The sequence below is a fragment of the Symphalangus syndactylus genome, chromosome 12 (assembly GCF_028878055.3).
Source record: "Symphalangus syndactylus isolate Jambi chromosome 12, NHGRI_mSymSyn1-v2.1_pri, whole genome shotgun sequence".
NCBI classification, from domain to species: domain Eukaryota; kingdom Metazoa; phylum Chordata; class Mammalia; order Primates; family Hylobatidae; genus Symphalangus; species Symphalangus syndactylus.
In genome coordinates, this window is record NC_072441.2 from 132,572,988 (window position 1) to 132,600,967 (window position 27,980).

Sequence of the window (27,980 nt, forward strand, 5' to 3'; positions counted from 1 at the left end):
ACACAATGGTTTGTTTCATAATTATTTATAAAAGACATACTTTCTATCTTATCTTCACTTGTCCCCATTTCTCTTATTAGTTTTAGTCCTTAGGAAAAAATTCAGACTATAATGTTAAAGTATCATCTACATTGACTAGGTCTACTTTACTGTTGCTAAAGATAAGTGGTTTCATACTCATCTCTTTCTGTGAAAAGACTAAAATGTTCTAACCAGTGAACATATAAGGGCATTTTAATTTAATTTGATTTTTAAACTAAAGAAAGGATTTTTAGAAAAGATGCTGCCTGGGAGTTAGTGAGAGATAGCTGAAGAAGCCAGTTTGTGAACACCACACCTAGTTTATCTAGTTAAATGATTTGTGCCCTTGTTTATTCCTTAATGCTGTCCTCTACTGTGACCTTTGAATATTGACATTTCTTATAGATTAATCTTACATTTTCTCCTCTTCTTATTTTATATGATCTCTGTAGGCAATCTCAGTTACATCCTTGTCTTCAAATATTATCTACATTCCATGACTCACAAATGTATTTCTTTCTTTCTTTCTTTTTTTTTTTTTTTTTTTTTGAGGCAGGGTCTTACTCTGTCACCTAGGCTGGAATGCAGTGGCACAATCACAGCTCACTGCAGCCTCAGTCTCCCTGGGCTCAGGTGATCCTCCCACCTCAGCCTCCCAAGTAGCTGGGACTACAGGCTCATGCCACCATGCTTGGCTAATTTTTGTATTTTTTTATAGAGGCAGGGTCTCACTGTGTTGCCCAGGCTGATCTTGAACTCTTGGGCTCAAGCAACACACCCACCTTGGCCTCCCAAAGTGCTAGGATTACAGGCATGAGCCACTGTGCCCGACCTCACACATGTATTTCTTCAGCCCATATCTTTTGAGCGTTAGACTCTATATCCAACTATTTAATGTCATAAAGGCATCCCAAGATCAACATACCCAAATGTGATTTTATGATCTTCCCCAATTTATTTATCCTTCTGTATTCACCATATAGCACCACCATTTAGCCATGGAATCATGATGAAAACCTTGTAGTTACTCCTAACACCTTTGCCTTTTGTGTATTCCACATGCAGTACATTGCAAGATCTGTTAACTTTACCTCTGAAATAGATTTCATAATTTTCTACTTCTCCCTATTAAATCAAACCACTATAATCTCTCATGTAAATTGCTATAATAGCCATCTAACTGATCTTTCAATTTCCACTATTAATCCCGTCTATTCCATTCTTCACACCACCATCCTTCAATGGCCTCCTATTACTGTTAGGATCGAGTCCAAATTTCTGTGGCATACAAAACTTTGCATGATCTGGCTTTTGGCTGCATTTTCACATGATACTCCCTCTCCTTGAGAGAATATCCTCCTTTCCCATACTATTTCTATCCTCCCTCCCTTATTATAGTTGTATTTAATTACCAAAGTAATTTATGACATAATATCTTTTTTGAACAAAAAGTACACAGTATTTCTTCCACTCTCTGCCAGGCTAACTCCTATTTATTCTTCAAGTGTCAGCCTAAATGTCACTTTCTCAGAGAAGCCTTCTTTGGCTCTTCTTCCTTTCCACACAAAAATGTGTACATGTGATTATTTGCTTCAGGTCTCTCTCCCCAACTATAAGCTCCGTATCTGCTTTGTTTACCATTATATATCCAGTATTTGGCACAGGCACAGGTTCTGTACATATCAAGCTCTCTATAAATATTGGCTGAATAAATGAAAATGTCTTAGAAATGAAAATGAAAATGTCTTAGAAAATTCTCCATGGGGTCTCTTGCCAGTTCATTCTCTTCCCAAATGACTTTGCTTGCCTCAGCAATCACACCAACTCCTTGTAGTTTGTTACCTCGATGCCCCAAATATTAACTCACTTCCTTTTTTGCTGCTGTCACCAATTTTAGCAGCTCATTTTCTCCTGGGGTCCATTGTAGACCAGCAAACATTTGTACAATTTACTTTCCTTTCTCTCCTATCAAATAAACAAACCTTTTTGAAGTTTAGGTAAAGTTGTACTGTTAGTAATTCTCAAGGTTTTGCCTCGTCCTAGCCCTATCCCAGCAGTTTTCTATAGATACACACTAGGTATTTATAGACTGTGCCTTATTTCTTCCACAGCTACTGCCACTATCATCACCTGGGTGCCAAGGGTTCTCCACTTTTTTCACATTCACCCCAGTTCAAGCCACTGCACCCAACCAATAATGTATATTTCAAAATTACTAAAATAGATTTTAACGTTCTTACCACATCAAAAAAAAAAAAAAACTGGTGAGTTGATGTGTATGTTAATTGGCTTGATCAAATCTTCCTATAATGTATACATAGGTCAGGCTGGGCATGGTGGCTCACGCCTGTAATCCCAGCACTTTGGGAGGCCAAGGCAGGCAGATCGCTTGAGGCCAGGAGTTTGAGACCAGCCTGGCCAACATGGCGATGCCCCATCTCTGCCAAAAATACAAAAATTAGCCAGGCATGGTGGCACATGCCTGAAATCCCAGCTACTTGGGAGGCTGAGGCACAAAAATCACTTGAATCTGGGAGGTGGAAGTTGCAGTGAGCCGAGATCATGCCACTGCACTCCAACCTGGATGACAGAGTGAGACTCTGTCTCAAAAAAAAAAAAAAAAAAAAAAAAGAATGCATAGATTAAAACATTACATTGTACCCCATATATACACACAATTATTATTTGTCAGTTAAAATTTTTTAAAAAACAAATTGTTACAGCATTTTATAAGAGAGTGAAAGATGATTCAGTTTTCATTTCACAGACATTTCCAGAGTGCTTGTCACATTATCAGCACTATGCTATAGGTGATACAGCTTTGGATTCAACTGGGGATTCAACTGTGAGTAAGGAGTTAACAGACTACTAGGAGAGAGGGATGTGTAAATAACTATATGTTTTAAGTGGTTTTGTCAAGGTGAGCCCAATATGAAAATATATTTTATATAAATTTATAAAATCATATCACCCTGTATGCAAGTCTACCTATGCTTTAGGGACAATTTTCTAGTGAACTTTAAAAAACAGAATTTTTTTGGCCTGTAATCCCAGTACTTTGGGGGACTGAGTTGGGAGTATTGCTTGAGCCCAGGAGTTTGAGACCAGCCTGGGCAACATGGCAAAACCCTGTCTCTACAAAAAATTGTTTTAAAATAGTTGGGCGTGGTGGCCCTCTCCTGTGGTGCCGCCTACTTGGGAGGCTGAGGTGGAAGGATCAAATGGGCCTGGGAGGTCGAGGCTGCAATGAACCATGATCATGCTACTGTACTCCAGCAGCCTGGGTGACAGAGTGAGACCCTGTCTCAAATAAACAAACAAAAAGAACTTTTCATGTTCAAAGAATGTATTTTTATTTTAAAATAACGTGTGCCTATTAAGGCATATTTGAACTTCATAGAAAAGCAAAAAGAAGAAACAAAATGTCACTCTCCTGGGGAAACAAATGCACAATTTGCATATTGTATATCTCTTCTAGCCTTTTTTCCCCTGCAGTGGTATCTGTAGATCTTAGATGAAGCTATAACTGAGACTTAAGTGAACATGCAACTAGCATTAGATCTTTTAATTTAGGCTTTTTGAAAAATTAATTTTATGTATTTATTTATTTTGTTTAGGACTATACAGTTGACAAAACCCGTATGAAAGCAGAATGACCCATCTCTGTTTGAGTATGCTCACAAAGTGCCCCTCCAGCTGAATGTGTAGCATGTGAACTCGGGGGATTCATTTCACTGTTCCCATTCTTCATAGGTGCCCCTGACCCCACAGCTGGGGCCAGCATTGATGATGAGAACTGTTGGCATTTGGATGAAGAACAGGTGAAAGAACAAGTGAAGCTTTTTCTCTCCCAGGGTGGTTACTGTGGCTCTGGAAAGCAACTCAACTCAATGTTTGCCAAGGTAAGATATGAAAAGGTGTTTTTCTTTTGTTGTTGACAAAAGAAGCTTAAGTTAGACTGGGCACACCACACTTCAGGCTTCATGCATTATACCTAGCTCACTTGACATAGCTGAACTGAATACTTGAAATCTAGTGGGAGAGGCTGACCAGACCTGAGCAGGTTGCATCCAGGGAGCCCTCCCACCTCAGCCTGGTAGTCCTGTTACTTCTGCTCTGCTCTCTAAATGAGTTAGTATTGCTGGGGCATTTTAGCAAGGAAACTACCTTCCCTCTGCTTTTAACCCAGTGCTGCCTGATGAAGCTTGAAGACTAGAGTTTCAACATTGTTCCTAAAGACACTTAGTATTTTGAAACTAACGGCTCTCACAGCAGGCTGTTTTTCTTTTTTTTTCCCCTTAATGCCTTCAGTGAGATATAATTCATATACTATACAATTCACCCATTTAAAGTGTTAAAGTTCAGTTCAGTGGTTTTTAGTATATTCATAGTTATATGCAGCCATCACCACAATCAACTTTAGGACATTTTCATCACCTCAAAAGAAACCCCATACCCTTACCTATCCCTCCCTTGTCCTCTATGTCTCCCTCCCCCAGCCCTAAGAAACCACTAATCTACTTTCTGTCTCTATAGATTTCCCTATTCTGGACTTTCATATGAATGGAATCATTCATATAGTATGTAGTCTTTTATGATTGGCTTCCTTCACTCAGCATAATGTTTTTAAGATTCATCGGTGTCATAGCATGAATCAGTACTTCATTCCTTTTTACATCTGAACGATAAATGTGGATTTATTGTTCAAAATGTGGATACCCTACGTTTTGTTTATCCATTCATCTGTTAGTGAACATTTGAGTTGTTTCCATCTTTTGGCTATTATGAATAGTGCTACTATAAACATTCTTGTATAAGGTTCTATGTGGACATATATTTTCATTTCTTTCTTGGAGTGGAATTGATGGGTCATATGGTAACTCTATGCTTAATCATTTGAAGAACTGCCAGTCTGTTTTCCAAGATGACTGTATCATTTTACGTTCCTACCAACAGTGTATGATGTGTCAATTTCTTTACATCCTGTCCAACACTTGTTATCTGACTTTTTAATTCTAGCCATCCTAGTGGGTGTGAAGTGGTATCTCATTGTGAACATCAGGCTTTCTTGGTACATGCAGATATCTTGCTTACAGAACAAGAGGCCTTCTTTCTGGCTCTTTTGGATATGGTGTACTCAGATACTTCATCTTCACTTCCCGCTCCCCCACTTTCTTCTCCTCCTACTTTTTTGTGATGCACAATCACCAATCCCTTGCCACTTCTTATGTGTCAGGTTCGAGAAATGCTGCGGATGAGAGATTCCAATGGAGCAAGGATGCTGACACTAATAACTGAGCAGTTTATGGCCGACCCACGACTCACACTCTGGAGGCAGCAAGGAACAAACATGACAGACAAGTGCAGGCAGCTCTGGGATGAGCTAGGTAAGTTCCCATCGTTCAGAGAAGTGCTTCGTCCTACCATCTTGCCCTGTGGCAACACTGTTTATGAACCCTTGCCATCAATCATTGCATGGATCTTGCTAAGTCCAGTTGGTAGAAGACTTAGGTTCTACAGAGTCCACCCAGAGTAACAATGAACTCACTTTTGTTGCTTCCACAGCATTGTGCTTTGCTATCGACATCAAGCATTCTGTTCCAGATGTTACCATTTGGAAACCTTTGTTGAGAGAAAACCTCTTTGCTTGGCTTCTGTTGCATGGCAGTAGCCTGGCTCTCCAAATACTTATCAGCCTCACTTTTGTTGCTTTTCCCGAGTCTGCTCTTCTGTATCACTCCCAGCCAGACCTTTAAGACGTAGGGCAGTTTCCAATACTTGGACTTAACCTTCTATTCTTCCTTCTCTATATTCCCTTGATAACTTTAAAATGTCATAGCTTCAGAGCTTACTTATATGGTATTTCACCTTTATCTTCTTTCTACTCATCTGAGTTCTAGTCCCACATGAGTAGATGTCCATTGACCATTTCCAATGAGAAATCAAAAATGAACTTGGGCTTTCTTCTACAAAAAAAGGCTCTTGTGACTGGCATTGGCACCACCATTCCTTACTTTACCAAACTTATTGCCAAGCAGTCATTTTTCTTTCATTCCCTACATCCAGTGACCAACTTTATTTGATTTCTCAACCTTTAAAATGCAATGTAGTGTCCATTCCCCCTTGAAACTTTTAGATTAGATTAGAACTATGACCTTCTAATGGCCTCACTGTTCTAGGTTCTCCCTCATCAAGGCAGTCCTCTGTGGCCATCATTTCTCTTTAGCATTCCCTTGCACTAAGACCAGTTTTGCAATGCTAGTACTTCTCGCCCTGCTTTCAGAATCTTCCATACCCTGAACTCAGGGTCACACACTAGTAAGTTTTGGCTCTAACACTGGAAGCCCAATCTGTCTGACTTTAAATCAAATATCCCTCTGTAACATCTCCCTCAATTCTATCTTAAGTCCTTTTATTTTTTCGAAGTGCATGTTCCTTAAGAACTTGAAGTTAGCCTTGGGAGAGTCAGTTTCATCTGAGGCCTGAATGTCTTAATTTCTGAACCAGTCACAGGATTGTGCTGTGGACTTGGGCTTTACCTCTGGGACAAAGGTAGTTGGGAGGAAGTAAGTAGAGTTGGCTCCTGGTGCTTTTAAAACTCTTGTTATATGCTTGGGTTCGTTATGAAAAACTCTTGCTTCTGGCATTTTCATATCTAACAAATTATTGTATCAACCATACAAGAAACCCTCAGCATTCTGCTAAGACAGTGGTTCTCAAACCTTTCAGAATCACCTGGAGTACTTGTTTAAACAGATCACTGGTCCCTATCCCGAGTTTCTGAATCAGTAGGTTTGGAGTGGAGCCTGAGAATTTGCATTTCAAACAAATTCTCAGGGGATGCTGATGCTGCTGATCCAGAGACCACACTTTGAGAACCACTGCACTTAGAGAAGGCTTATTAGGTTAGACACTAGAACACAGTGCATTCATGCATTCATGCTTCCCCTAACTATTCTAAGGGCTCCCCTAGCTATTGTTAGGGCTCCTTACAGATCAAAAGGCCTATACACCTATGGAGAACCTAGGCAGGGTTTGTAGGAACTACAAATGTAGAGAGAAATGGCTCACTACTTTCCGTTTCTGAACTAGAGAAAATGGGACCAATCCGACATGAAGTTTCATCATCTCCCCACCTACAAATCTACTAATGCTTTCTATGTCTCTACCCATATGGTTTGCCTTCTCCTCTGTTAAAATCCATGAAGTATCTTAGCTGTCATGAAAGGCCAACCCTTAGTGTTTGCTCTGGGTTCTGTTCTATCTCCTTTTTTCAAGAATGTTGCTCCTACAATTATTTCTTTGCTTGGGCATTATTAACTTTTTTCTCTCTACAGGATCATTTCCATCAGCATACAAATGTGCTCTAATATCTTTGTTTTTTTTTTTTTTTTTTTGAGACAGAGTCTCACTCTGTCACCCAGGATGGAGTGCAGTGGTGCAGTCTTGGCAGTGGCTCAGTCTTGGCTCACTGCAATCTCTGCCTCCTGGGTTCAAGCAATTCTTCTGCCTCAGGCCCCCAAGTAGCTGGGACTACAGGCGTGCACCACCATGGCCCGGCTAATTTTTGTATTTTTAGTAGAAATGGGGTTTCACCATGTTGGCCAGGCTGGTCTCGAACTACTGACCTCAGGTGATCCACCCACCTCAGTCTCCCAAAGCGTTGAGATTACAGGCGTGAGTCACCGTGCCTCGCCTGCTCTAATATCTTTAATCTCAAATTTTAAAAAATACTCCTTTGATATTCCAACTGTCCTCACCACCTATTAACCCATTTCTCTTCTCCCCTTTGAAATAACACTTCTTTAAAAAATTATCTGTGGTCACTCTTTCCATTTGCTCCCCTCCGTTCTTTCTTGAGCCCACTCCAGTTGGGTTTCCATTGCCCATTGCTGCCATTCTCCTGAAGTAGCTGTTGTCGAAATCACAAGTAATTTCCGTATTGCTAAATACAACAGTCACTTCTCTGTTCTCATGTTACTTCAAAACTCTTAGCGGTTTTCAGTAAACTTGACCATACTCTTTTATTTTTCCTTCCTTTGGAGCGACAGGGTCTAACTATGTTGCCCAGGCTGGTCTTGAACTCCTAGCCTCGAGCAATTCTACCGCCTCCATCTCCCAAAGTGCTAGGATTACAGGCATGAGCCACATGCCCATACTCTTTTTGAAACACTCTTCTCTTGGTTTCCATAACTGCATACCCACTGGGTTTCCCCACTGTGTTCCTGGTGACTTTCACTCAGTCTCCTTTGCAGACTTCTCTGCCTTTCCTCAACCCTTCTAAATATTGAGTACCCCCCAGCATCCACTTTCCTGTTTACATTCTCTGCCTAAATGATTATATATTCAGTCCCATGGCTTTAAATACTATCCAGATGCAGGTAAATCACAAATGTATGTCTCTAGCCCTGATCTTTCCCCTGAGCTCCAGGCTGTGTCCAGCTGCCCATCACTTCTAAGAAACATCTCAAACTTAATACAGACATCACAGAACTCTTAATTTTCCTGCCAAAGCCTTATTTTCCCCTTGTTGTCACCATCTCAATATATACCATCGAGATGTATTATCTTGTTGCTCAATGGCCAGGCGCGGTGTCTCACGCCTGTAATCCTAGCACTTTGGGAGGCCAAGGCAGGCAGATCACCTGAGGTCAGGAGTTAAAGACAAGCCTGGCCAACATGGTGAAACCCTGTCTCTACTAAAAATACAAAAAATTTGCCAGGCGTGGTGGTGGGCGCCTGTAGTCCCAGCTATTCGGGAGGCTGAGGCAGGAGAATGGTGTGAACCCGGGAGGCGGAGCTTGCAGTGAGCCAAGACCACACCACTGCACTCCAGCCTGGGCAACAGAGTGAGACTCCATCTCAAAAAAAATACAAAAAATTAACCGGTCATGGTGGCAGGTGCCTGTAATCTCAGTTACTTAGGAGGCTGAGGCAGAAGAATTGCTTGAACCTGGGAGGCAGACATTGCAGTGAGCTGAGATCATGTCACCACACTCCAGCCTGGGTGACAGAGCGAGACTCCCTCATTGCTCAAGAAGAAAATTTAAGGGTTGTCCTTGATTCCCTATTTTCTTTTACATCCAAACCAAGACCTGTTGACCCTCAGAGTTAGAGGACTGAATGAGATAAAGTGCTTAACACCTTAATCCCTAGCTGATGAAAATAAATCAATGATAGCTATTATTTTATTATTATATTTAATATTTAATAATTATGTAAAATTTTAATTTCCATAGTAGCTACCTTTGCTTAGAATTTTTGATACTTTTTAAATTTTTTGTTGTTGCTTTTGAGAAAGAGTCTCACTCTGTTGCCCAGTCTGGAGTGCAGTGGTGCGATCTCGGCTCACTGCAACCTCTGCCTCCTGGGTTCACTCAATTCTTCTGCCTCAGCCTCCCAAGTAGCTGAGACTACAGGCGCATACCACTATGCCCGGCTAATTTTTCTACTTTTGTAGAGACAGGGTTTCACCATGTTGGCCAGGCTGGTCTCAAACTCCTGACCTCAAGTGATCCACCTGCCTTGGCCTCCCAAAGTGCTGGGACCATAGACATGAGCCACCACGCCCAGGCCAAATTTCTTTTTATTGATTTACTTTGAGACAGGATTTCACTGTCCCCTAGGCTGGAATACAGTGCTGTGATCATAACTCACTGCAACTCAAACTCCTGGGCTCAAGAAATACTTCCACCTCAGCCTCCCAAGTAGCTAGGATTACAGGCACAGGCTACTACAAAAAATTCTAATTTTTTGTAGAGATAGGGTCTCACTATGTTGCCCAGGCTGATCTCAAACTCCTGGCCTTGTGATCCTCCCACCTCAGCCTCCCCAAGCACTGGTATTACAAGCATGAGACACTGTACCCAGCCAACACTTTTTTTTAAGTTGTAGGAAAATATGCTTCTGGATACTGATAACAGCCCTGTGAGTGCTGTTTTATACAGGCAACTAGTAGGATTTTTTGCTTTGTCTCTTTCTCAGGGTTGTAATTGTATTGAAACAAATTTATAAGGATGTAATTATTAAGACAGAAAACTCATTTTTAACTTATAGGTGAAAGTACTTGTGCTCACTTTCTAGGGATCCTTTTTTTTTTTGAAACAAAGTCTCGCTCTGTCACCCAGGCTGGAGTGCAGTAGCTTAATCTTGGCTCACTGCAACCTTTGCCTCCTGGACTCAAGAGATTCTCTTGCCTTGGCCTCCTGAGTAACTGGGATTATAGGCACACACTACGATGTCTGGCTAATTTTTTGTATTTTTAGTAGAGATGGGGTTTCACCATGTGGCCAAGCTGGTCTCGAACTCCTGACCTCAAGCAATCCACCCGCCTCCGCCTCCCAAAGTGCTGGGATTACAGGAATGAGACACCGCACCTGGCCAGGATCCCCTTCTTAATATCAAAATGCCTAGGAAATTGGAACTCCTCCAGGACTAGAATTAGCACCCTGTTTCTTTACCTCCTAAGCCTCTCATCTCACCCAATCTGTTTTCCATTCCTATTGTCCTGTTGATTTTGCCATTCCTAAGGTCACCAGAGTTCTTCTGAAGTTGCCAGATTTAGTAGCTTCTTTTTTGGTCCTCTTTTTTACCTGTGAAGATTAAATATGAAGATCTGTTTCTACACTATAGATGAAAAGCCCTTCTTAAACTGTAAAATAAATGTTACTATAATCCCCTAAAAAGTCACTGTTGTAAGTATTAGTTCCTTTTTTCCTTTTTCTTCTTTTTTTTTTTTTTTGTTTGAGATGGAGTTTCGCTCTTGTTGCTCAGGCTTGAGTGCAATGGCGGGATCCCAGCCCACTGCAACCTCCGCCTCCCGGATTCAAGCAATTCTCCTACCACAGCCTCCCAAGTAGCTGGGATTACAGGCATGCACTAACATACCTGGCTAATTTTTTGTATTTTTAGTAGAGATGGGGTTTCTCCATGGTGATCAGGCTGGTCTTGAACTCCCAACTTCAGGTGATCTGCCTGCCTCAGCCTCCCACAGTGCTAGGATTAGAGGAGTGAGCCACTGCACCCAACACATAATATAGTTTCTTTTTCATGGTACATTTAAAAAATTGAATTTAAACAATAGAAATGAGGGTTTTTTCTTTTTTTTTTTTTTTTCCCGTCACCCATGCTGGAGTGCATGGTGTGATCTCGGCTCACTGTAACTTCCACCTCCTGGGCTCAAACAATCCTCCCACCTCAGCCACCTGAGTAGCTGGGACCAGCTGGGTGCACACCACCATGCCCAGCTAATTTTTTGTATTTTTGGGAGAGACAGGGTTTCACCATGTTGCCCAGGCTGGTCTCAAACTCCTGAGCTCAAGTGATCCGCCCTCCTCGGCCTGCCAAAGTGCTGGGATTATAAGTGTGAGCCACAGCACCCAGCCAGAAATTAATTTTCATCTTCAATTGATATCTGAAATTGAGGCTAAGATGGCTTTTTAAAACATTCCTATTTGGCTTTGAGAGGCTTTGAAATAGTGTCCAAATGTACTTCTATCCATGGATGTAACTACATCCTAAAGGATGTTTATATTAAGACACACTGCAGCCAGGCGCGGTGGCTCATGCCTGTAATCCCAGCACTTTGGGAGGCCAAGGCGGGTGGATCACCTGAGGTCAGGAGTTCTAGACAAACCTAGCCGACATGGTGAAACCCTGTCTCTACTAAAAATACAAAAATTAGCCGGGCGTGGTGGCGGGCACGTGTAATCCCAGCTACTCGGGGTGGGGGGTGTGAGGGTGGGGCGCCAAGGCAGGAGAATCGCTTGAACTCAGGAGGTGAAGGTTGCAACAGTGAGCCAAGATCGCCCCATCGCACTCCAGCTTGGGGGACAAGAGCGAGACTTTGTCTCAAAAAAAAAAAAAAAAAAAAAAAATCCCAGGAAAGTAATGGTTTTAAGGCATCACAAGTTATCAGCAGTTTGAAAATCCAAGTCCAAATAAATTATTTTTCTTGGATAAGCAAATACCAAGATTCTACTGTGGGCTAGGTAATATGCTAGACCCTTTACAAACGTTGTCTCATTAAATTCCCACAATATCCCTACACAGTAGGTATTTTTATGATCTCAGTTTTACAATTGAATGATTTGATGAAGCTCAGGAAGTTCAGCTAAGCAAAAAAAAAAAACCTTTTCTGACTTCCTCACTTCCAACCATGTCCTTGTACTAAATGACCTTCCTCTATGCTGCTTTCATACCCTGAACATATCTTTATCTTAATACTTATCATATTCAAATGGAATTATGTTTATTTATCTGTCTCCCTCACTAGACAGTTCCTCAAGGGTAGGAACAGTGTCTGTTTTATTCACCAGCACAGAGCCTTAACATAGAAGGCTCTTAATAAATATTTATTACACTGCAGATTTGAGCTTGGAGTTCAAGCCTAAATCTGTCTTTATATCACAGGCACACAGATTCAAATAAGATAGTCACTCTACTTTAAGGAAGTGTTGGGAAGGAAAAACAAGCCAGTTCCGAAAATCTTAGCAAATTTTTTGTATTAAGAAAAGTTAATGCTTTGGAAACTTTCTCTACCATCTAAAAATGAAACTGAAACATTAAGGCTTACACACACATCAAAGGAGAGATGTTAAGAATATGGGTTGCTTTATTTTCCAGGAGCTTTATGGGTGTGCATAATTTTAAATCCACACTGCAAACTGGAGGAGAAATCCTGCTGGCTGCAGCAGCTGCAGAAGTGGAATGACCTGGATGTCTGTCCCCTGGAGGATGGAAACTATGGACATGAGCTGCCCAACATCACCAATGCACTTCCCCAGAGTGCCATTCACAGCCCAGGTGAGCCAAGTGTCCTTTTAGGCTCTTTGTACCTGGAACTTCAAAAGGTGGGAGGGTAAAAACCCTAGAATAATGGTACCTGGATAGCCTTTTAGCCGTCAGAATTGCCATTCTAAATAAGAAAAGCCTGTGTTTTTATTCATCTTGAAATGCCGAACCTTAAGTAAGGATAAGCTTTTATCTTTGACATTGAGTTGCTGTCCTTTTCCACGTCTAGAATGTCCTTACAGTGCCCAGCATAATGTCCTAGAGCCTCTGCGTGACTCCCGGTCTCCTCTTCTGGTTCTTCATGTCTAATGTATTAAATATCTTGGCTTCAGTTGGGGTTGGTTTTAGCTGAGACCTAACTTAGGGGAGGAACAAAAGACCTGTAAAAAGCAGTTTTAAAAAGTGTCCTGACCATAGCTTTTCTTGCTTCTGTTTTCCTCAAATTTTTATACAGCAAATAGCTGGGTGGGATCATCCTCCCATATTATTGGTAGGATTCCTGCCCCATTTTAAGACACATCCAGTACAGTGATACCGTACCCTCCACCCTTTGAGCCCACTGGCCTGCAGATATCACTTGACATCAGCATTCGTATCAGTTTTATGAGTTTTAGTTCAACTAATTCAGTCTATTTGATGTTGTCAATTGATTATTCTTTAGCCTATTGAGAGCCTTTATTGGTAGAAGATTTTATCAGACACTGATTTTACAATTGGTTCCTTTTATTTTATTTGGAGACAAGGTCTCACTCTATCCCCCAGGCTGGAGTGCAGTGGCGCGATCTTGGCTCACTGCAACCTCTGCCTCCAGGGTTCAAGCAATTCTCATGCCTCAGCCTCCCGAGTAGCTGGGATTGCAGGTGTGAGAGCCACCACGCTCAGCTAATTTTTGTATTTTTAGTAGAGACGGGGTTTTGCCATGTTGGCCAGCCTGGTCTTGAACTCCTGACCCCAGGTGATCCACCCACCTCAGCCTCTCAAAATTCTGGGATTACAGGAGTGAGCCACTGTGCCTGGCAGTTCCTTTTATTTCAAATAACTCTTGGTATTTTCAGTCTCAAGGAGGAAATCACAAAAAAGTATTGTTTTTGTTTGGTCTTCTTCTGTACCATAATTAGTTGTCAGTATATTTAAGACAACTAAGGTAATGAAAGATGAAAAGGCTACAATTTTGCCACTTCTTTACCCTTTCCTGGCACTCATCTAGCTTCCACAACACAGGAAGCCATCTCTTTGATAGTGGCTTTGGATAGCATAGAGAGGGTCAAATGCATACAAACACATGCCTTGTTCTGTTGCCCAGGCTGGAGTGCGGTAGTCTTGTTCTGTTGCCCAGGCTGGAGTGCAGTAGTGCGATCTCGGCTCACTGCAACCTCCGCCTCCCAGGTTCAAGCAATTCTCCTGCCTCAGCTTCCCGAGTAGTTGAGACTACAGGCGTGGGCCACCACACCTGGCTAATTTTTGTATATTTAGTAGATACAGGGTTTCACCATATTGTCCAGGCTGGTGTCAAACTCCTCAAGTGATCTGCCCGCCTTGGCCTCCCAAAGTGCTAGTATTACAGGCATGAGCCACCGCACCCAGCCTGGTCTGGCAGTTTCTTCCTTGTCATAATATATTGGTTCTTTGTTGTGGTTAGTTCTCCTTTGAAGATGTTGCTTCTTCTAAAGCCTTCTCAGGTTGTGATTGATACCTCTCTCATATCCCTTTACCTTTGGGGCTGGAGAAGCAGTTGATTCCTGCCTATTCTTCATAGTCATTTCTACATAATTCTCCTTCCTACCTTCTTAAAATACCCCCAGGTTTAAATTTATGCCATCAAACTACACTGTCTGCCACCCTCCTGGTTTTTGTCATCTGTAGACCTCTGGGTCAATCCCTCTCATTCCTTGAAGATTTTTAGCTATTGGCTTACTAATACTACTATCACTATTTCTATCATAATCCTTTTTTTAATTTCTTTTTTTTTTTTTTTTTTGAGACTGAGTCTCACTCTGTCACCCACGCTAGAGTGAAGTGGTGTGATCTCGTCTCACTGCAACTTCTGTCTCCCAGGCTTCAGTGATCCTCCCATCCCAGCCTCCCGAGTAGTTGGGACTACAGGCGTGAGCCACCACTCACAGCCAAATTTTGTGTGTGTGTGTATTTTTTGTAGAGACAGGGTTTCGTCATGTTTCCCAGGCTAGTCTTGAACTCCTGAGCTGAAGCAATCCTCCTGCCTTGGCCTCCCAAAGTGCTGGGATTATAGGCATGAGCCACCATGCAGATTCCTATCATAATTCTTGATGACTTCAGTAGCCACATAGATGACCCTTCCAATACCCTGGCCTCTCAATTATTTGATCTCCTCTTTTCCAGTAGTCTCATCTTCCACCATAACTTAGCCATTCAACCCCAAAATCATACCCTAAACCTTGACATTACCAAAGACTACACCCTCTTCATAATCTCAATTTCATGCATCACCAGTTACCACCATCAATCTTGCTAGCTTCTTTTCTTTAGTATCCCTATTTCAGTAATTCTTTGACCCACTAGGAATTTTTGTCTTACTGTGTAAGACAAAATGTATTTTCACTCTTTTGATAGCCTTATTTTCCTCCTCATCCACGTTAGATTCCTTGGTAACTCATTACAATCACTCCTTTGCATACACACTTAACTCCCTCTTCCCCTTTGATACACTGATGGAAAAACTCTAAACTTAGTTCATTCCAGCTCTAATCACTTGGTATACTTGCACAGCTGAATATGGCTGGAGAGAAACAACCATGCCGGGCACAGTGGTTCCTGCCTATAATCCCAGTACTTTGGGAGACCAAGGCTGGCAGATCCCTTGAACTCAGGAGTTCGAGACCAGCCTGGGCAACATGGTGAAACCCCATCTCTACAAAAAATACAAAAATTAGCCAGGTATAGTTGATCACTTGAGCCCAGGAGGTCAAGGCTTCAATGAGCCATGGTCATGCCACTGCACTCCAGCCTGGGCAACAAAATAAGACCCTGTCTCAAAAAAAAAAGAAAGAAAGAAACAACTATAATAACTGGTCTTATTTTAAGTTTATGACCACTCATTTCAAGTGGGTCCTCAGTACCTTCTAGACATCTAGTACATTTCCCTAGTCTGTGCCATCTTTCACTCTTACAAATTACTATTTCACACCATTTTTTTCCTAAAATTTTCTGTACTTCCTCTCCTTCCTCAGTTTCAACTGAGTCTTGCTTCCTGTTTACTAAAAATAAAGAAGCAATCAGAAGAGAATTTCCAAAACTCCACCACCACATCTGTGGTGATGGGTCAAAAGAAATACTGTTCTAGAAGGTCAGAGAATTACTCTTTGCCCATCTACTCTGCCTCTTCCCCTGTTGCAGTCTGTGCTTCTAAATCCAAGCCCTCCAGTTATTCTCAAGATCCTATTACATCACTTTTATCTAGGACATCACTATAGGAATTAACAATAAATTATTTCCGCTCTCTCCTGCATCTCCAGTTTTTCACTCTCCATGAATTACTCCTGAGTGTACAAGCATATTGTTATATTTCCCATACCAAAACAAAAGAAAAAACACTCTTGTGACTCCACGTGCCTCTCTGGGTGGTAGAAATGGGTGGTAGAGTTAGGAAAAATCATTAAAAAGAATAGTACAGATTTGCCATCTCCATTTCTTCTGTTCTTAGTCTCCCTTGAATTCACTCCAAGTCAGGCTTTCAATCCCTACCATTACTGAAACAGCTCTTGTACCAGTTACTAATGCTAACTGTTGCTAAATCTAGTAGTTGTTCTCAGTCATAACCTTACTTGACCTATCAGCAGTATTTGACACATTAGTCACACTATCCTTGAAACTTTGTCATTTGACTTCCAAGAAACCATTCTCTCTCGGTTCTCACTTCATTGACTGTTCCTTCTAAGTCTCTTTACTGTCTCTTCCCCACTTCCCAACCTAAAATGCCATAGTGCCCAGGGGTCTGTCATCAGACCACCTCTCTTTCTTTTTTTTTTTTTTTTTTTTTTTGAGATAGAGTTCGTTGCCCAGGCTGGAGTGCACTGGTGTGGTCTTGGCTCACCACAACCTCTGCCTCCCAGGTTCAAGCAATTCTCTTGCCTCAGCCTCCTGAGTAGCTGGGATTACAGGTGCCCGCCACCATGCCTGACTAATTTTTGTATTTTCAGTAGAGACGGGGTTTCACTATGTTAGCCTGGCTGGTCTCAAACTCTTGACCTTCTGATCCACCCACCTCTGCCTCTCAAAGTGCTGGGATTACAGGAATGAGCCACTGCGCCCGGCTACCACCTCTCTTTCTATACTTCTTTGTTGATTGCATTGTTTTAGTAATCATCTACATACTAACAGCTCATATATATATATACACACACACATATCTTGCCCACACATTTCCTCTCAACTCTAGATATGTATATTCAACTGCCTTTTTGATATCTCCATTTATCTATTAACAGGCATCTCAGTAGGATTCCTACCCCTCAAGCCCCACCCAAACCTGCTCCTCTTGCAGTATTTCTGTCTCCATATATGGCAACTCTCTTAAAAACCTTGGAGTCATTCTTAATTCTTTACTCTCTCTCACCCCAGCTGTAATCCATTAGCAAATCCAATGAATTGCCTTTATCTTTGAAATATATCCAGAATCCAACTACTGCTCGTCATCTCTACTCTTTATTTCTCTGCCAACTACCATCATCTCTCACAAATTATTGTAGTGCCCACCTGACTGCTCCCCTTTCTTCTGCCCTTCCATCTTATAACCTATTCTCAATTCTGCTGCCAGAGTTATCCTTTTAAAATGTAAGTCCCATCATATACCTTCACAGCTCAAAGCTCTTCAGTGGCCTCTCATCTTTCTCCAAAACCCAAAGTCATCTTTTTCTCATGGCCTACATGGCCCTCCATGATCTAGTTCTCTAATAGGTCTCTGACCTCATCTCCTGTGATTCTCCTGGTTGCTCATTCCATCCAACTATACTGGCCTCCTCACTGTTCTCAAACACTCCAAATATACTTCTGCCTTAGGACTTAGTACTTGCTGTTCGTTTTGCCTGGAGACCATTCTATGTATGAAGAAAACAATAACCCCCTGCCTAACACCAGCTTGCTTTTCCCCCTAACTCTGCTTTAGACTTTTTCATAGCACTCTTAACTGTATGACATATCTGATACACTATATATTTACTTAACTGTCTCTGCCCAATTGAATGTAAAGGTCCATAAAGACAGGAACTTTGTATGTCCTAAGCACCAAGAACAGTACCTACTGTATAGTAGGCAGTAATTATTTGCTGATTTAATCAATTTAAAAATATATTGGGAGCCCAGTGCCCACTGTGGGTTGAGCAGAGCGGTGGATTCTCAGTTCAGCAGTAGAGGAGCTTAGATTCCAGCTAGTAGAAGAGTCATTGTGCTTTCAGTGAGGGACAACATGAAGGAGAAGCAATTTCAGTAAATACTGTCAGTGCTACTCTAATGATAATATCCTTCAACCATCTGAGCCTGTACCCAATGGGATATATTAAATTCTAAAGAAATGACCAGTTTCCAAGGACTTTTCCTGAATGCTTCAATATGTTAGGTTCTTTCATATTCAGTATGAATTCTCTGACATTCCCTCAATTTTTTTGCACAGAATCAGTAGGTACACACCTCATCTAGGCATCTCTGGAAATGTCCATACAGTGTAATATTTCAGTTCTTGATCCCAAAATAGTTTAAATTGCCTTTAATCTGGCAAAGCATCAGTTAAATGACTCCCTCATGGTTTCTTATTACTTTAAATATCATTTCCATGATCCTCCCTAAGTCTGTGGTTTATGGCAAGATATCTTCCATTTGGTCCTCCTACATACCACCCTTAAGAGTTGAGCCTACGTTTTTGTCTGCAGTTTTGGTTTCCCTGCAGCCCTTTTCCTGAAGGGAGATGACATGGTAAGACTCCAGTGAGAAAACAAGTTTGTCTTTTATTAGCATCAGTTTTTTCTTTTTCTTTTTCTTTTTTCTGAGGCACGATCTCACTTTGTTACCCAGGCTGGAGACCAGTGGCATGATCTCGGCTCACTGTGGCCTCAACCTCCTGGGCTCAAGTGATCCTCTTGACTCAGCCCCTCTGAATAGCTGGGACTACAGGCGCCCGCCACCACGCCCAGCTAATTTTTTGTATTTTTAGTAGAGACAGGGTTTCACCATGTTGGTCAGGATGGTCTCGATCTCCTGACCTCATGATCCTCCCGCCTCAGCGTCCCAAAGCGCTGGGATTACAGGTATGAGCCACCGCCCCCAGCCCAATTTTTATATTTTTTGTAGGGAGGGGGTTTCACCACATTCTCCAGACTGGTCTCAAACTCCTGGACTCAAACAATCTGCCAGCCTCAGCCTCCCAAAGTGCTGGGATAACAGGTGCGAGTCATCACACCTGGCCTCATCAGTTTTTTCTTATTGGGGAACAAGACTGTAAGCCTGCAGATATCAGTGTAATAAAGGTACCTGAATATACAGAGCTTCAGCAATTTCTCTCTTTTTTTTTTTTTTTTTGAGATGGGATTTTGCTCTGTTACCCAGGCTAGAGTGCAGTGGTGTAATCTTGGCTCACTGCAGCCTTTACCTCCTGAGTTCAAGTGGTCCTCCTCCCTTAGCCTCCCAAGTAGCTAGGACTACAGGCATGTGCCACCATGCCTGGCTAATTTTTAATTTTTTATTTTTTGTAGAGACAGTGTCTTGCTATGTTGCCCAGGCTGGTCTTGAACTCCTGGCCTCAAGTGATCCTCCCACTTTAGCCACCCAAAGTTCTGGGATTACAGGCAGGAGCCACCATAGCTTCAGCTCTGTTTCAACTCTTAATATGAATTTCATGAAAGTCCTTGGTCTGATAAGGGAAACTTGGTATGAAACAAGTTACAGATTGGCCAGGGATATTACCTAGCTTCTTTTCTCTACCTTTGACCTTGATAGAAGCAGTTTATATCTTCATGATTGAGTGGCTAAGCACCACTACTCTTCTCTATTTCATGTAGCTTCTGGATCTCAGGAGAAATTAGTCTTCTGTAGAAGGAGGAAGTAAGCCATAGATCTCTGTGGGAAGGTTATTCCTATAAAGAGCACACACACACACTGAAAGCTTATCCAAAAAGGAGGCAACACGACAGATACTCAGAGAGATTGCAAGTGGCTGCTCTCATTGCCCTTCCTTATAACCTGTTCTCAATACTGCTGCCAGAGTTATTCTTTTAAAATACTATTATTCAGCCAACCTCCCACCCTGAAGAAGACCCAGGGCTTAAAACTTCAAATTGCCTGTCACTGTACTGCTGCATGTTCTTCTTTCTCCAGACTCCTTATCCAGACCAAGACGAACAGTATTCACTAGAGCCATTGAGGGCCGTGAATTACATTGGCAGGATAGCCACCTACAGCGAATAATCAGCAGTGATGTTTATACAGCTCCTGCCTGCCAGAGGGAAAGTGAAAGACTACTCTTTAATTCCCAAGGCCAGCCACTGTGGCTTGGTAAGTCTAGCCCTCCTCGAAGAACTTTAGAGCCACCCTCACTTCATGCCAGGCCCAAATGAGCCATCTTCATACGTACCTGCAACTCAGACCACAATTTGGACAGTTTTCACACAGATCTTTTGAGGCTTTTATTAGGGATATTTATGTGAAGCCTAAGCCATTTGCATGTATACTCAGTTGTGATACAGCAACCTCAAATAAGAATTTGCATCCTTTCCTCTAAGCTTTGAGGGGGTGAAAGGAGTTAATGCATCTCAAAGAGCATTAACAAAGCAATTAGGCCTCAGTTCACAGCTTGTCTGAGTTATTGAGCAACAATAGTCTACTCAATAGTTATTGAGCAACATTATAGTCTACTCTGAAATTACATGTTTTGCTAAAAAAGCACTAATTTGAATTTTTTAAAATCTCTTATGCTAGTAAGTAGACACAATCTGCATTTGTCACCAAGCAGTCTTCCTTTTCTCCTCCCCACCTTCCTACCTTCCTTCATGATAACAGGATAGAGCTGTTGCATTGTGAGTTTAAACCCTCCTCTGAAATAGTTTCCTGGCTTTCCCTCAATCAACCTGTCCCTGACTTTATCACAGGATACCCATTTCAAAAGAGACATTCTTTTTCAAAATATTCATTTTCCGAGCCTTACAGCAATGACATACATTTTCATTGTCTTCTCCCAATTCCCTACCTCCATCTCTCACACCGTATCTTTGTCTTGCTCAAGATTTTGCTGAATCTAGATATGCCTGTCTCTCTCGAAAGCAATAGCCAGACACACTGAGTCACCACCTGAAGTTTCCTCTGATCATCTTTCTTCTACTGTGATCCAACACTTCTAAAACGTAAATCTAATAAGCATGTGAAAGAATATATACCTCATTAACAAAGATGCAAATTAAAACAACACTGAGTTAGCATTTTTCGATTTTTCAAATGGTCAGGTGTTTTTAATTAAGATAGTTAGTTTCTGGTGTAGGAGAGGTTACATGGAGCTAGGTACTCTCATTTACTACTTATAGGAGTGTAAATACTTATAGTCTTTCTGAAGGGTATTTCTTCTTATCAAAAGCCTTTAAAATATGTTCATACCATGTGATCCGGGAATTCTACATGTAGGAATTTATCCTGAGCCATAGTTAACTAAGGATATGCATATAGCTAAGGGGCTCATTACAGCATGGATAAAAATAAGGTACAGATGAGAAAAATTGGGAACCATATAAATGTCCAACAATAGGGGATTGATTAGCTCAATAGATATACCTGTATTCACCAGAATTATATGTAATCATTTTTAATGTTATAGATGTATATTTGATAACATGGAAAAATATTTACAACGTGTTATTAAGTGGAAAGGCCAGTTACAAAACAGTAAGTATAATACCATCCCATTTTTAGTAAAAACTTACTAGGCTGGGCACGGTGGCTCACGCCTGTAATCCCAGCACTTTGAGGGGCTGAGGTGGGTGGATCACCTGAGGTCAGGAGTTTGAGACCAGCTTGGCCAACATGGTGAAACCCCGTCTCTACTAAAAATACAGAAATTATCCGGGTGTGGTGGCATACATCTGTAATCCCAGCTACTCAGGAGGCTGAGGCAGGAGAATTGCTTGAACCTGGGAGGCGGAGGTTGCAGTGAGCCGAGATCACACCACTGTACTCCAGTCTGGGTGACAGAGTGAGACTCCATCTAAATAAGAAAAAAAAATTACTAGAAAAGTGTGAGCAAATATACATGACACTGGAAAGAGTGATTATTTCTGATTTTTATTTTATATTTATTTATATGTATTTTCAAATTTTCTGCAATTCTATAATCTTTAATTTTATCCTTAAGAAAGCACGAAATAAACCATAAAGCTTGTTATAATTACTCACCTATTTGTAAGTCTTTGGTTTGGTAGTCTTCCATTATCCCTAAGGTAAATTCACACTCCATAGAATGGCATTCAAAGCTGTTTACATTCCAAACTCTACCATTTCCAGGCTATCTTAGGCCACATAACATAATTCTAACTACATGGAACTATTTGCCATACTCTGAAGATGGATGCTATTAATATATTGAATAATTTTTATGCTTTTACAATATGCCCTTGCTTATGTTTCCTTTGTCAGGAATGTCTTTCCCTGTTTGTCTACCTGTTTGAAATCTTACTTGTCCTTCAAAGCATAGCTCAAACATTATTTTCTCTCTGTATATATTTCTATCATGTTACTTCTTTTTAGCTGCTTTATAATTACATTTATGTATCATTTGTGAGCTCTTTGAGGGCAGTGACCACTTCTTATTCATCTTTGTACTTTCTTTGCCCAGCATACTCCCTGGCATATAATAGGTTTTCAGGAAATGTAGGATTAATTAAATGAATGAGACTTTTCCCATTAGGCAGTTAGTTGCTACCTCCATTGGTTTCCCATAGTATAATATATGTTTGCAAAGAGGAACTACATTTTATTATCCTACTTGTGTGTCCCTTTCTACACCATAGACCACGCTGAGGCTGCAAGGTAGCTCTTTCAAGATATCACCTGTGATTTATTCAACTTTTATGTCTTTAAAGATAAAGACACAGTTCCTAGTATACAGTAGGTGTCAGGTTGAATTTGAGGAACCGGACTGAATACAAACCCTCTTTGTCAGGTATAAATTTTCCTGATTTGAAATTTTAACTAGACCAAAATATCTTCTTCTTACTTGGTAGAGCATGTGCCTACAGCCTGTGCTCGGGTTGATGCCCTACGTTCCCATGGTTATCCAAAAGAGGCCCTCAGACTCACAGTGGCCATTATTAATACTCTGAGGTTGCAGCAGCAGCGGCAACTGGAAATCTACAAGCATCAGAAGAAAGGTATAGTAATTAGGAGCCATCTAACCCTAACCCCCTTAGGCCCAAAGCTGATGAGGATCCTCAGGGGATACAAGGCCCGGAAGAGCTAGGGAATTCCGGGTCATTCTGCTTGCTGTGTGGAATGCCTCACTTTATCTTTATGAATCTCAGTTTTCTCATCTGTTAATTTGGGAATAATACCTGTTTGCCTCCCTCATAAGGCAGTTAGAAGGCTCATTAAAATCTGGTATGAGAAGACCATTTTTAAACTGTAAAGCTGTGGACAGGCATGGTGACTCACACCTATAATCCCAGCACTTTGGGAGGCCCAGGTAGGAGGATTGCTTGAGGCCAGGAGTTTGAGACCAGCCTGGGCAACATGGTGAGACCCCATCTTTACAAAAATAAAATAAAGCCCGGGCATGGTGGCTTAAGCCTGTAATCCCAGCGCTTTGGGAGGCCGAGGCAGGCGATCACCTGAGGTTGGGAGTTCGAGACCAGCCTGACCAACATGGAGAAATCCCATCTCTACTAAAAATACAAAAAATTACCGGGCATGGTGGCACGTGCCTGTAATCCCAGCTACTTGGGAGGCTGACACAGAAGAATCGCTTGAACCCAGGAGGCGGAGGTTGCAGTGAGCCAAGATCACACCATTGCGCTCCAGCCTGGGCAACAAGAGCAGAGCTCTGTCTCAGAATAAATAATTCATTAATTAAATTAAATTAAATTAAATATGCCAGGCACAGTGGCTCACGCCTGTAATCCCAGGACTTTGGTAGGCTGAGGTGGGTGGATCATTTGAGGCCAGGAGTTCAAGACCAGCCTGGCCAACATAGTGAAACCCCAGTTCTACCAAAAATACAAAAATTGTCAGGCATGGTGGCACATGCCGGTAGTCTCAGCTACTCTGGAGGCTGAGGCACGAGAATCGTTTGAACCCAGGAGGCAGAGGTTGCAAGGAGCCAAGATCACGCCACTGCACTCCGGCCTGGGTGACAGAGTGAGACTCTGTCTCAAAAATAAATTTTTAAATAAAATAAAATTAGCAGGGCATGGTGGCATGTGCCTGTAGTCCCAGCTATTCAGAAGACTCAGGTATCTCTTAAAACAAAAACCTGTAAAGCTCTATCCACATATGCACTACTAGAAGGCAACCCAAATGCAGACCACGTGACGTTATAGCTGGCTGGTATGTTTGTGGCCAGCCCTATCAACCCAAAGCAAGACATTAGAGAAGCTTTTATTTGACTCTCAGGGTCAAGGTTGGAGAGACTGATAAGAAGACCCGGCAAGGACAGACAGCAGTTTGTCTCTATCACTGTCTAAAATTTTAACCTGCTTGTTTCCAGAACTGTTGCAGAGAGGAACCACAACCATCACAAACCTGGAGGGCTGGGTGGGCCATCCCCTGGATCCCATTGGCTGCCTGTTTCTCACTTTGACTGAGGCCTGCCGCCTGAATGATGATGGCTATCTGGAGATGTCAGGTACAGGGGTCAGCCTAAGGCAAACCAAGACTGCCCTTGTTGGCTAGAATGGTGGCTCACACCTGTAATCCTAGCATTTTGGGAGGCCAAGGTGGGTGGATTACTTGAGTTCAGGAGTTCAAGACCAGCCTGGACAACATGGCAAAACCCTGTCTCTACAAAATATTAGCCAGGTGTGGTCAGTCACCTGTAGTCCCAGCTACTTAGGGGCTGAGGCAGTAGGATCACTTGATCCCAGGAGATCGAGGCTGCAGTGAGTCAAGATCACACCACTGCACTGCAATCTGGGTGACAAAGTGAGACCCTGTTTCATTAAAAAAAAAAAAAAAAAAAAAAAAAAAAAAAAAGACTGCCCTTGTCAGCCCTTTTCTCCCTTCCAGACTCTGTTCTACCTCCTTTTGAAGTTTTTTCCCCCTCTTGTCCAAACTAGAGGACCCTGAGAGGTTTCTTCATACTTGCCCATTTCCCACCTTCCTTTCCTACCCTTTGGTCTGGACTTGCCCTGATTTCACATTTTACCTTGCCAGCCTTCCTTGTTCCTTTTATTTCCCTATCATAAATGCCTAAAGAATGTAGTCCAAGAAGAATAACAAGTGATAGAGAAATTTTAGCAGTCAGAGGCGAGAACCTAGAGCAGTCTGAAAGTGGGAAAGAACTTCCATTAAGAATCTGTGTATCCCTTGCAATTGCATAATAATATTTTTTGGTTTCCTTTGAACTTTCTTCCACATGATGATTTTGTACCAATTTTACAAATAAGAAATAGAGGAGAATAATTTAATAGAGTCTCAAGACTCTATTAGAGTAGCCAAGAATAGAGACAAAATTGATTCTTTTTTCTTTTATGCCTTCACTTACCGTATACATATATCTAGTTTAGTATTTAGCGTGCTACATTACAATTTATTTACAAATAGTTCTCTCTTACTAGACTCTCAGCTACTTGAAAACAGAAATTATGATTTCTTTATCTTTGTGTTCCTAGCACTTAGTGGAGGACCTGACATTTAACAATCTTTCATAAATATTTATTGGATAGATGAGGGAGAAAAGAAAAGAAACCAAGACTTTGACGTTTAAACCGTGCTTACTTCCTGAAATTGTGTACCCAGTGGTGGAGCATATGAGATAATAGTAACATAAACGTTGCAAATGTTAAAAAAGTAAGAGTTTAACTGTAGGGATTCAGATTTCTCTGGGTAGAGATATAAGGGATGGCCCCAAGCCAAGTGAGGGCTGCTCCTTATCTTCCCTCTGATCCCTTGCAAAGTGAATCATCATCTTTGGTCTGTTTCATCTGTACAGTAACATTTACATCTTGGAAACCTGAGTTTGCACTTTGGTTTATTCATTCACCACTAACACATAGCAATACCTAGAACAACAAGATGGTCTAATCCCTTTAAGATGTTCACATTCTATGAAAGAGACAGAAACAAAAACAGACAATTACAGCATTACATAATGTGCTAGCAAAAGATAAGATTTTATACTTCCCTAACTGGCTTAGCCAGTTCATATATTAACAAGGAGGTGGGCCAGGCGCAGTGGCTCTTGCCTGTAATCCCAGCACTTTGGGAGGCCAAGGCAGGTGGATCACCTGAGGTCAGGAGTTGGAGACCAGCCTGGCCAACATGGTGAAACCCCGTCTCTACTAAAAATATAAAAATTAGCTGGGTGTGGTGGTGTGCGCCTGTAATCCCAGCTACTCAGGAGGCTGAGGCAGACGAATTGCTTGAACCCGGGAGGCGGAGGTTGCAGTAAGCCAATATCGTGCCACTGCTCTCCAGCCTGGGAGATGGAGCGAGACTCCATCTCAAAAAAAAAAAAAAAAAAAAAAGGAGGTGGGGCTGGGCATGGTGGCTCATGCGTATAATCCCCAGCATTTTGGGAGGCCAAGGTGGGAGAATCACTTGAGCTCAGGAGTTCGAGACCAGCCTGGGCAACATAATGAGACCCTATCTCTACAAAAAAATTTTAAAAAATATCTGGGCATGGTGGCATGTGTAGTCCCAGCTACTCAGGAAGCTGAGGTGGGAGGGTCGCTTGAGCCCAAGAGGTTGAGGCTGCATCAGTGAGCCATGATTGCACCACTACACTCCCACCTTAGCAACCGAGCAAGACCCTGTCTCCAAAAAAATTAAAAAAAGAAAGAAGTGGGAATCTTTGTGGCTCTGTGTAACCTTTTTTTCAATATATTTTCCTTACTATTCTGGGGTTCTGATTCAGCTTCCCTGTGATAGCTGTTGACCAAGCTGTATCCCAAAGGTGGGAGGGAAAGACAGAAGACTAGGCCGGACACGGTGGCTCACACCTGTAATCCCAGCACTTTCGGAGGCCGAGGTAGGCAGATCACCTGAGGTCAGGAGTTTGAGTCCAGCCTGGCCAACATGATGAAATCCCCTCTCTACTAAAAATACAAAAATTAGACAGGTGTTGTGGCATGCTCCTATAATCCCAGCTACTTGGGAGGCTGAGGCAGGAAAATCGCTTGAACCGGGGAGGCAGAGGCTGCAGTGAGCCGAGATTGTGCCACTGCACTCCAGCGTAGACAACAGAGCAAGACTCTGTCTCAAAAAAAAAAAAAAAAAAAAGAAAGAAGACTCTACCAAGCCTGACGTAAAGAATTTGGTGCCCTGTTGCCCTCAGATATGAATGAAAGCAGACCCCCTGTGTACCAGCATGTACCTGTGGCTGCAGGTTCCCCAAACAGCAGTGAGTCCTACCTGTCATTGGCCCTGGAAGTTGCATTGATGGGCCTGGGTCAACAGAGGGTAATGCCTGAAGGCCTGTACGCACAGGACAAGGTATGCCGTAATGAGGAGCAGCTCCTGAGCCAACTCCAAGAGCTGCAGCTGGACGATGAGCTAGTGCAAACACTGCAAAAACAGTGCATCTTACTGCTGGAAGGTAAGTAGAAAAGAGTCTCTTGTCACGGTGTCTTTGGCCCATGACCCTGAGCTCCCCTCTCCAATAGAGTACAAGTACAGGAACATGTATGACATTAAAATGTAGTGAAGGTTCCCATGATTAGCAAACATGCATGAGATATTAGGGCTCAAGTCCAGGCTGGCAAATGGAAGCATACAGATAAATAACTGGCTGGCTTATCTTCCTCCAGGAGGTCCTTTCAGCGGTCTGGGAGAAGTCATCCACCGAGAGAGTGTTCCCATGCATACCTTTGCCAAGTATTTGTTCTCAGCTCTGCTGCCTCATGATCCAGAACTGTCCTATAAATTAGCCTTACGTGCCATGAGGTGGGTAGCCCTTTCCCAGTCCAGTTGCCTCCACCAAAGCAGAAGTGTCCAGTGCTCTTTTTCAT

The 27,980-nt window shown here is 42.1% G+C and overlaps 1 protein-coding gene across 6 annotated transcripts in view; it reads left to right on the forward strand.

Annotated features, from left to right (window-relative positions):
- Positions 1-27,980, forward strand: part of ZSWIM5 (zinc finger SWIM-type containing 5) — a 184,396-nt gene that overhangs the window by 137,161 nt on the left and 19,255 nt on the right. For 2 of the 6 annotated variants that reach the window (XM_055255732.2, XM_063627602.1), the window contains 8 exons: positions 3,775-3,923; positions 5,258-5,408; positions 12,646-12,825; positions 20,155-20,331; positions 23,043-23,189; positions 24,521-24,658; positions 27,308-27,568; positions 27,780-27,915. In XM_055255732.2, coding sequence (XP_055111707.1) covers positions 3,775-3,923; positions 5,258-5,408; positions 12,646-12,825; positions 20,155-20,331; positions 23,043-23,189; positions 24,521-24,658; positions 27,308-27,568; positions 27,780-27,915 — 1,339 coding nt within the window. Of the gene's footprint in view, positions 1-3,774; positions 3,924-5,257; positions 5,409-12,645; positions 12,835-20,154; positions 20,332-20,565; positions 20,569-23,042; positions 23,190-24,520; positions 24,659-25,290; positions 25,303-27,277; positions 27,569-27,779; positions 27,916-27,980 lie in introns of all 6 variants that reach the window. The other 4 variants (XM_055255735.2, XM_055255733.2, XM_055255734.2 and 1 more) reach the window with 4 other exon arrangements.